This window comes from Triticum aestivum, chromosome 1A, assembly GCF_018294505.1.
Source record: "Triticum aestivum cultivar Chinese Spring chromosome 1A, IWGSC CS RefSeq v2.1, whole genome shotgun sequence".
Taxonomy (NCBI): domain Eukaryota; kingdom Viridiplantae; phylum Streptophyta; class Magnoliopsida; order Poales; family Poaceae; genus Triticum; species Triticum aestivum.
The window spans coordinates 566,533,200-566,544,025 of record NC_057794.1 but is presented as its reverse complement, the minus strand read 5'-3'; the positions used below and the strand labels follow the sequence as shown (position 1 = coordinate 566,544,025).

Here is a 10,826-nt window from a genome sequence, read left to right as displayed (position 1 = left end):
TCAATTCATCTGATTTTTTTAATGGTCAGAAAAAAGAAACTTGAGGCCAACTAGAAATTGTATGCGATGTAAAAACTGAAAAGAGTGTTTTGCTCCGTGCATCCAATAGGTGCCGGCTCCTCTGTATATATATGCATAAGAAGTAGGTTGTTGCGTCCACAATTAGGAGCTAACAACCAGATTACAACAAACTGAATCTCATGGCTTTACAACTTGATACGCAAGTCGAGACTCTATGCATCCTTATCTGCACAACATATACACGTATTTTATTTTTGCGAGAACATATACACGTATCTTAACGGTGGACACGATGAGAAATTCAACGAAAGACATTCAATAAATTCGTATAAAATTTACCCTAAAAAAATCGTATAAAATTTTAGTAGGGGAAGGCCAATACGGCCTTATGAGCTATCTAGGAACGCTTTGTTTTATTTTTCTTCGAATGGCCGAAGATGTAATTTGTTCGATATAATCAATAAAGCTCATCGGATGGCATTAAGTTAGGGCGTGAAGCCGGTCATATCCCATAGCGCACCACGCTGGTGTTTCTCTCCGGCCCGGAGCAGTTCCGCCGGCGCCGACCGTCGTCTTGGCCACGCCAACTCAACCTCCTCTACAGGTACGTGTCCAGCTCTCCTCTCTCCCCACCGTGTTGCGTGCTTGCTGGCCCTTCCCTGGTTTTGTACCCATCCAAGCCCTAGATAGCAGATCCACTTCAGAGCAAGATACTCCGTAGCTCCCCTTGCAATATTTCATATACCCTAACTAATTGGCCAATCGACATCGTTATTTAGCGCATGATTTTCCTAGTTCGTATAGCAAGCCTATACATCGAAGGAAGAGAGTGGGGAGCTTGGCAAGTTTTATCTATCTAGCGTGCCCTTGCATGCAGATATGAATACAAGTTTTATGTATCTAGCGTGCACCTACATGCAGATAAGTTCGTGATTCTAAAAGTATTATCACCATGAACGTGTTTGTCTCAAAGAATTTGAGGTGTAAGTAACCCTAGTAGGAGTATGTGGAAACAAATCCCCCTAATTCCTCTTTGGCTGCGGTGAGCTCTAATCGCATAATCAATTCCAGTTGTAGTACTGGAGTCCAGCCCTCAATCTTGCAGCCTGCCGGCTGATCCCTGACTCCTCGCCCAATCGTCCTCCCAGCTGCATATCTCTCAGATGCATCATCCATGGAGGTATCTCCTGAGGACCTGGGAAGAAGGTCTGTCTTGCTACTTCAGGATGCCTCATGGTTCACAATTGGGACTGACAGTGATCTCCATTGCACGTTCTCCTTCCAAACATGTACACCATGTCATGGGCGTAAGGATGTGTGTCCATAACGAGAACAATAGAGGGTTTTTTTTTTGTTCTTCATATTTTTCCATTATGAACTCTGTAGTCCAGTTATGTTCGTCAACCAAACAAATTCAGTAATCTTTCATAACTGCATGGACTGCTGTAGTGCTGTTGTGATCTCATTATGGTTACTTCATTACTTGTGTGTCACTTTTTGTTGAACCAAACAGCTCCTAAGTGGGTGACTGGGTGTGCACTCAATGTGCGTTGGGTGGATCTACAATACTGTGTTACATATAATACTTGAGTGATAATAAATAAATAAAAAACAGACCCAGTGCATAGAAGCTTCCACACAAGATGGGGTCTGGGGAGGGATTATAAGAATCTAGTCTTATCACTGAAGTGCAATGCAGAGAAGCTGGTTCGAACCTAGGACATCTTGGCACAAGTGGGAGGACTTCACCACTGCGCCAGGCCTGCCTTCTACTTGAACTAGATGATACCCCGCACGTTGTTGCGGGAATATTTTGCAATATTTCAATGAGGTTTTTGGTTACACGAAACATCAATATTTGAAATAATAGTTTTTGAAAGTATATAAGAATTTGATGTAAATAGTATAATAGAATGGAATTTTACATGCATACATGGTTGCATGTTGAAGTGAATTTTTAATATACATAGTTGCATGTTGAGGTGTGCCTTTTCCTATGCATGTTGAATGATGAGGTGTCATGCTTGCATGTCGAGAGAAATATGTTAGTGGGGGCTAGCTATTTAGATATAGAAGATGATATATGTGAGATACAATTATTTTCCACATGCACAATTAAACCATCATGGAGATACATACACTTTGTTCAGCACAATTGCACAACTCAGTTCTAGATCTGCATTTGTTCCAAATAAACAGATTTTCAATTAATTGAGTTCCATAGTAACTTATTGTTCAATTTACCATGGTCATTTTTTTTTTTGTATTTTGACATTGCCAACTTTCCCTTTCAGTATTCTTCCATAAGAATGGATTCTAAGAAGGTGATTGCTGCTGCTAATCTAACTGATGATCTAGTGGTGGAAATCCTCTCTCGGGTACCGTTCAAGTCTTTTTGCCGCTTCAAATGTGTCTGCAAGGCCTGGCTTGCCTTCGCCTCGGATCCACACTACCATCGGAAACTGCCGAAAATTCCCACTGGTCTTTTTCACGGAGGCAATGATGGGTCTGTTGCCGAACTTGCTAGCATGTCCCCAAATGATGAAGAAATTAATGGGGCTCTTACATTCTTGCCGCACCATGAGCATTTAGAATTTGTGGACTGTTGCAATGGCCTAGTTCTTTGTAAGTACAAGACCAGTTATGCTTCTGCGGAAGCTTGCCGCTTCATCATGTGTAACCCTGCAACACGGGAGTGGAGGTCACTTCCTGTTCCTGATACCCAACCTGACCCAACCGAGTTCGTGGGTGACACTTTTTTGGCCTTCGACCCATCATGGTCAGCACAGTTCTATGTCTTTAACTTCCGGGAGAAGTTTGATGGTTATTGGACACTCGGTATCAACAAACTTGAGGTGTTCTCGTCTGACCTATCCACCTGGATTGTGGATGCTGCATGGAGTCCTTTTATAAAGATTTGTAATCCACACCACTTTATAGGAGGAGTTTTGTACGTGCACACAAATGGGGGCGACATTCTGGGGTTGGAGGTAATTGGTTCTGGCATACCACCGCGTCATTTTATTGTCAAGTTGCCACATGGCCATTCGGATCTCGTGTCTGGTTGCTTTGGTCAATCATCAGGGTTCTTGCAGTGTGCACTTCCAGAGGAGAGCGGTCATACAATTGCAGTTTTCAGTCTTGATACTTGTCATTCCTACAAATGGTCTTTCAAGTATCGTCTTAGTATGGGCAATGCATTTGGAAGGGACGACTTCCTTCACATTGATGATGAGGGCTGGTACTGTTGGCTTGATTATCAGATTGTCGCTCTTGATTCGGAAAGAAAGGTTCTCTTCCTTGTTGACAAGGTTCGAATGAAGCTTTTGTCATACAACATCATCACTGGAAAACTTAGCGAGATCGAAGATGGTTGTCGTACTGACTACCTTTATTATGTGGCATGCTACTCAAAGCTTCCAGTTCTCTCCTCTTTTGAGCATACACAAGAAACTTGTTAATTATTCAGGTTCTAGCTGACAAGAAACTTGTTAATGTTGTACATATTTGTGTCTGTTTTACAATACAATGGATTAGGTTGGTAACATGGTGTAAAAACAGAATAACCTCAATTGTGTCGCAAATGAGCTTAACTGGCTAAGGGCCATTCTAACTTATGCAAGTTGTTGTTCTTATATATGGTTAAGCACACCTTTTCAATGTTCTTACCAGAATGTTGGTAACTGGAGATTGTAAAAAAATCAACTTCTCTTGTGCTTGCATGCTTTGCTTTGTGAAGGAAATTAAGGTAATCTGTGAGGAAAAGAGACGGGCAATGTGGAGGATTCACTGACACTCTTCATTCTTATGTCCAATGTGTTGCATTTATAAAATCAAAAAAATGTGTTTTTATTGGACACGGTGCATGCATGTGTTTCCTACGTATATGTACCATTTCACACTTTAGCATATATAGGTCATGGTTGTTCTTATAAAAAATGTTAAAAGTGCGAGGAATGCCTTTGTTTGTTTTTTGGTTTCTCCTGTGCTTGCATACCTTGGTTTCCGGAGGAAAATAAGGTACCTTTAGTGCCCTTTTGAATAAAAGAGATAAGCAATATGGGGAATTCACTCACACTATTAATTCTTGTGCCCAATATATATGAGCATATTTTATTTACATCTATACCAATATAAAAAGATCCAAAGAGGCAGATTCAACTGATCTCGGCCATCGAACTAAGTCAATCCAACGACCTAGACTGCTCCAATAGCGAGCGTTAAACGTGTTTAATGTGTAATTAATATCATACCAAATATTGCACCAATCACAGGATTAACACACAAATAATAGCATACCTAATATCCATGTGTAATTAATATATTGCCTAAATATTAACGTGTGTTGCACGTGCGCACTTACTAGTTGAAGAAATGACTGTTGCTTTCACAGTTACACATATGTTTAGAGCATCTACAGCCGGGCGCCTTAAACCCGCCTCATACGCCCGGGCGGGCCGCCCGGTCACTGTCCGCTCATGTTTTTTCGACCCAGACGGGCTCCTTAAACGGGACTCAAACGCCCAGGCTGACAGGCACCCCCCCCCATATCTAGCCAAAATATGGGGAGGATATGGGGGCGCCCGGGCACGCGTACCACGTCGGACCCGACCCCGCCCCAAATTGCACCAAATCCACCAAATCCTTCGTCCTCCTCCCGCCGCCCTCCAACCTTTCCCGCGCTCGGACCCTCACCGTCCTCCACCCTTACTCCCAATCCTCACCTCCGGTCCCGATCCACCGACGGAGATGTCATCCAGCCCGACCCACACCGCCGTGATGGAGACGCAGTCCGCCTTGTCCGTCAGTGGCATCAATTTGTCGGCTGCGACTTGCAAGGTGGAGAAGCAACAAGCGGTGATCAAATGGGAGCTCGAGAAGGCCAAGACATTTGGTGACATCGAGCTTGAGAAGGAGAGGTTGCAACTCGCACGGGACGTGGAAGATGCGAGGATCATGTTGGAGGACGAGATCCTCTTGGATGAGCATGCGAAGAAGTGCCTTGTGGACAAGAAGATGGAGATCAACGATCGTAGGAAGTACGAAGCGGCGAGGGCGGCTGCGACCCGGTTGCAAGCAGAGCAAGCAGCCCGGATGCAGGCGGAGGAGGCTGCCCGGATGCAAGCACAACAGGACGAACAGGAGCAGGCGCCCAGCCAGTGATCCGAGGCCATCCGTCACGCTCGGACATTGATTTCATTTTGTCATATCCGGTTTGTTGAACAATGACTTGCTTTGTTTCTTTCGAACTTTGACATTCGGACAGTTTGTATCATATGATCGACGTGCATATGGATTTGAGGATCGGAATTTGCGATATGTGGATGTGCGGCGCAACATTTGAAAGGTGCCCAGTCATTGCCCGCGGACGTGTCCGCGGGCGTTTGAGGGGTCGAATTTGCCAAGTCCGACTGTAGATGCTCTTATACTACTTATATGTAAAGTTTCATGGATAATTTACTATCGCACTTGCATGTAGTGTTGAGCACTCTTGCCTTTTTTTATTCCTTATTGACAAGTACTACCTCCATTTCAGTTTACAAGTCCTACGCGTATACCTAGATTGTTAATTTTATCCCCTAATATAAACTATATAACACAAAAATTATACCGTCTGAAAATAAAACATTTGAAGTTTATATTGGTATATGTTTTCTAATATATGACTTGTATTAGGTTGGTCAAATTGACGACCTAAAGATATGCGCACGCCCTGTAAACTGAGAGAGGTAGTAGCAGATTTCCATTACTCTGACTCCGTGGCCCAATAGATAAGGCGCTGGTCTACAAAACCAAAAGTTACTCCGACTCTATGGCCCAATGGATAAGCCGCTGGTCTACAAAACCAGAGATTCTGGGTTCGATCCCCAGGACCTCAGCGGAGTCGCTCCATTTTTATTTCACCTTTTCTTTTCAAAAATTCAAAAATCTAGATAAAGCCAGTGTAAACCCTCATTTCTAAGAGCAGCCCATCGATGAAAAAGCTTTGCAGCTCGAGAAACTATGAATGACTTGAGATTGACGATCCTTCAGGAAATAGACTTTGAACTTAAATTTTGTTAGGAGGGAAGTGAAACGGGTTGGCTCTTGTATGTGCAAAGCAGGCTATCGATGTTAGGCGTAAGCGTGTGTGGGTCAATTTTATCCCGAGTTCTGACCAGGCGATTGTTTATCAAAATCACAGATCTTCGTAAAGTCGTAAGACCGTGTATGAGAATGACATCAGCGAGTGCCGGAAGGTCAAGAAAGTTGGTGAACTGATGGCCGCTTGAAGGCCTTGCTCATCCGAAGTGATTTATCAAAATTCTTCTTTCTCTACGATGATCGGTCATCATATCCATAATGTTGCATCTTTTTTGGCCAAATCGAGATTTTATTTTGCTTCTCCCAGTCGATCAATTCGACTCTTTTCCCTGCCCTGGCCTCTCACTTCGTTTCATTCTTTTTCTATACTCCCCGCTTGAACAAAGTGCCGTATAATAATCTCCGACTCCTTGTCAAATTAAACTTATTGCTGTAAAATGCCGAAAAAAAGCTCCTTGATTCACAAAAAGAAAAAGGAAAAAGCAGCCAATCGCGAATGGACTTTTGCTGGTTAATAGTGCTGCAGCCGAATTTACACTTTGAAGGCTTCGTTTAGGCTAATTATATCAAAAAAGGCTCATGTCTCGCTTTATATATAAAGCAACAATTACAATACAAACCAACACCAACACCACCCCCACACACTCAAGACAAGATACAAAGGTATATAAGAACAACTGGACCACCCCATCCACTCCCAGCAACTACATGTAGGCGGAGAAAGCATCACTTGGAGTCTCCGGAGACCTCAACCGTGAGCAAGTCGCTGGGAAGAGAGGAAGGAAGCTGTGCACGACGAGCCGAACACTCCAAGACAGTGCCTTCATGAAGGGCACGACACAGGAGTATCGCCACCGCCCGATCCCGAGATCAAGATTTCCCTCGGAGCAACCGGAGCATGTAGAGGAGCTGCGACGACGCCTTCAAGGAGGGGATGCCGCCGTCAGCTTAGCAAAGCCAAAGCAGGTTTTCATCCCGGGAAGTCCTCAAAGCCACCGAGGTGAGGCACAGCAAGCCAGGCCCGCCGCACCCACACCTCCGGTTGTCGCACCCTAACGACAACACCGCCCGCAGCGCCATGGCAACCATCTCACACCCGATCCGTCAGCTCTGCTCATGATCCCACGCCTCCCACCTCCAAGGCCGCCGTCCCGGCACCTATTGCCCCGACACCATCCCCAACCGAAGCTTGCAACCATGACTGGCAAAGAAACGGGCGGGAAGGCACCTCCTTTCCCACCCCTGGACGGCCCCCGGGTCCGAGGCCAACCCCCAGGCTGGCCGCGCTCGGCCGCCACCGCCCCGTCCTACCCTGAACGTGCAAGGATGAGCTCCTCGGTGCGCCGCCTGACGGGAGGCAAGGATGGTTCCGCGGCCCTCTTGGCGCCGGATCCATCCCTTAATTGTGGCCATAGCTGGGAAAGGTCCAGCCCATGCCACGACATGTGCAAGCTCAGCAAGGAATTGTTAGAATAAATCCGAGGCATACCGTTGATCATCCGAGGACCAAGCAATCACACGAGCACGACACCGAGATTTGTTAATGAGGTTCACCGATATGGCTACATCCCCGGGGCTTGACTATAGGCGCTCCTCCCCATGACACCGCTACAATACCGCACCCGGTCGCCCTGGACACCGGCACATGCCGTCGGCTTCCCCCACGTTCCGGTGCTATTATGTTGGCATAGGTTACATTGTGTGTCTACCCCCGCTATATATGAGAGGCCTAGGATACAAGTGTCCTACTAGGACACGACTCCACATCCTATTTAAACACGATACAACTACAAGTCCAACTGTAACCTACCTTGTACACTATATTCGACACAACTCTAACAAACTCCACCTTGGCGAATATTCTCCACCACCTTGAATTCGTCAATGCGTCAAACTTCCATGTACATTGGACTTGAGCTTATCCATGAGTAGCGCTGCTACTCCAAAGACTCCATGTGACTCCACCTGCAACTTGTAGTCCCTTCTTTTCTTGACCACGGTCAACACTCGAGCAAAATTAAGTTTCTTGTTACTCTATGTACTCCCAACTTCCAGAGCATCCGTCCAACGCCATCACACACTGATCACTGACCTGCGTGAAAATGAACAACTCACATATTGGGTGTCACACATAAGAGTTACCTGAACTCAACATCACCGCTCCTTTCTTGACCGTCTGTCTGAAACTTGAAAGAATTTCACCGTTGCTTGTAGTCATCCCGAGTCAAATTCGCAGTTGTCTCACCACATGTATGACCACCAGAGCCCTGGCCCGTCTCCATGTCCCGTGCATACCGCACACCTCGCCGCTATTACCGCGTCGAGCCTCAGCTGTCCCGGTCGAGTCTCAAGGGTAAAGAAACCACACCACTCAACCCCCACTGCAGAGTACCACCGATCATGACCGACCGGTGACGAGTTTCACGCTTCCATCAGACCACTGGGCTCCAGTCCAAACTGCATGTCACTCGCTTTTTCCCGCCTGCTGAATAGGCTTCGACCTCGTCGACTTACGCCGTAGCCTCTCAATCCAGCTCCACCTTCAACATGGCTCCATGATAGATGATCAATCCACCCCTGCGCCTCATTGACTTCAAGCTCCGTGTATACACCACCTTGAATCAATCCCGCGCCATAGTCTTGTCGAAGCCACACAAGTCCTCAGGCCTGCGCCACGTGTTTCCACGCCCAGAAGTCGGTCACCATCAGCATCACGCTCTTATGTCGCTGTTGCCGATCCCACCACCGTCTTCTGTACCAATCGACTTGCGTCGATCCGTCAGACTATCCAGTTCGACCCAGCCGAACTCGTTCGACTGTATAACACGCTTCAAGGCTCCCAAATCGTCTTGCGCGAATTTCCATCCATCATATCACAACTCCATCCTAGCTGAATTGACTTCCGCAACGCCTTCAAGCATCCCTGTCGTGCCAACAAATTTTCACCCTTGTCTGCCATAACCCAAGGTTTTCAGTTCCGTTGAACTTCTCCACCTCAAATCCGATGACGGCATGGTTCTTTGTATGACTAACCCTGTGAAAAATTATCCGAGCTTCTTTCCGTGATCCCGAGTACACGTGTACTGCTGCAAATCGAAAAGAGTTGCGTTGGTCTTCACGTGATTGCTCCCTGGCACCGATTCCAACGCTGGCTTGCTTTGCCAATTTTCTACACAAGTAGTGCTCCCTGCTCCCGATGGATTGATGGATTTTTATTCCACTTTGACAGATTTATCTAGCTATCTCCCGTGCCTTTGTCTCCCTTGCCGGCTGCTGCCACTGCTATTAACCAACGTGCAGGTCTCGGCCACTGAGACAAGGAGAACATGGCTCCTTTTGGGACTCGGTCCCTTTTTCCAATAACAAATCTCGTACGCAACCTTGCTGTCACGATCAAACGCCTGCGGTGGCCTCCTGAGCGTTGCTGGATAACCCAACCTACATGGGCCGCCGCGCTGCCCCACGTGGGCTTCCAGCGCCTGGACACGTCATGCGTCTGGCCGCTCCTCGACTTGGCGTAGCTGCATGATCCCAATCGATTGATCGCTGCCGCCTTCTCGAGCGCGCTTTCTCCGCCGCCGCTTCTGCGTTTCTAACCGCTGTACGCTCGCCCGATCGATCCTCCTGATCCATCGCCGCACGTCAAGCTTGTTGCGCGTACAGTGCCTTCCACTGATATGCTTTCTTCAATTTTGCCGAGAACCACGCCGCAACCGGCTGCATCTCGAACTTGATACTTCCTCTGAATCAACGATCTACTGCCTCCGAACAACCTAGCTCATGATACCACTTGTTAGAATAAATTCGAGGCATACCGTTGATCATCCGAGGACCAAGCAATCACACGAGCACGACACCGAGATTTGTTAACGAGGTTCACCGATATGGCTACATCCCCGGGGCTTGACTATAGGCGCTCCTCCCCATGACACCGCTACAATACCGCACCCGGTCGCCCTGGACACCGGCACATGCCGTCGGCTTCCCCCGCGTTCCGGTGCTATTATGTTGGCATAGGTTACATTGTGTGTCTACCCCCGCTATATATGAGAGGCCTAGGATACAAGTGTCCTACTAGGACACGACTCCACATCCTATGTAAACACGATACAACTACAAGTCCAACTGTAACCTACCTTGTACACTATATTCGACACAACTCTAACAGGAATGGATTGGAGCCGCTCTCGGGTCGGCGCCGCGGCTGGATAAGAAGAGTCCTCACCAGCAGCCGCCATCCACCTCCAGCATCCACACACCTGGACGGCGAGGTGCAGCGGCGACCAGAGCCACACCGCTCGCCGAGCTTCTGCGCGCGCCAAGCCACCCAGGGCGCCGTTGAGCCTGCAACACCTGCAGCGCAACCGCCGCTAGATCTGGGCGAGCCCAAACGCAACTGCCGACGATGCCTTAAACTAGGTAATGGTGTGTTGACAAAATAATAAACAACCTCTAACTATTCTTATAGTTTGTGGTGTCCGATTATGGCATACGCCAGCTATACATATGACATTTTTTACGTACACATAGATCCAATGCCATCAGTATATATAATATTGTTGACGTGGGCGTCTAACGCCATCACTAATTTTTAACAGTGATGCTATATTGGTGGTGTTGGATGCCAACATCAGTAAGGCCTTTTTTGCAACATCATAGTTAGGTTTTTCTGCACTAGTGCAGCTACCCCACTCGGGTCCTTTTTAGTGCCTAGCCCGTGC

General features: G+C 47.1%; 1 protein-coding gene across 1 annotated transcript; it reads left to right on the top strand.

Annotated features, from left to right (window-relative positions):
* The first annotated feature begins 501 nt into the window (after window positions 1-501).
* LOC123181549 (F-box protein At5g07610-like) lies at window positions 502-3,562 on the top strand. The gene is made up of 2 exons (XM_044593830.1): window positions 502-625; window positions 2,316-3,562. Exon 2 carries the CDS (start codon window positions 2,331-2,333, stop codon window positions 3,480-3,482), a length of 1,152 nt encoding a protein of 383 aa, XP_044449765.1. The 5' UTR covers window positions 502-625; window positions 2,316-2,330; the 3' UTR covers window positions 3,483-3,562.
* The last annotated feature ends 7,264 nt before the right edge of the window (window positions 3,563-10,826 follow it).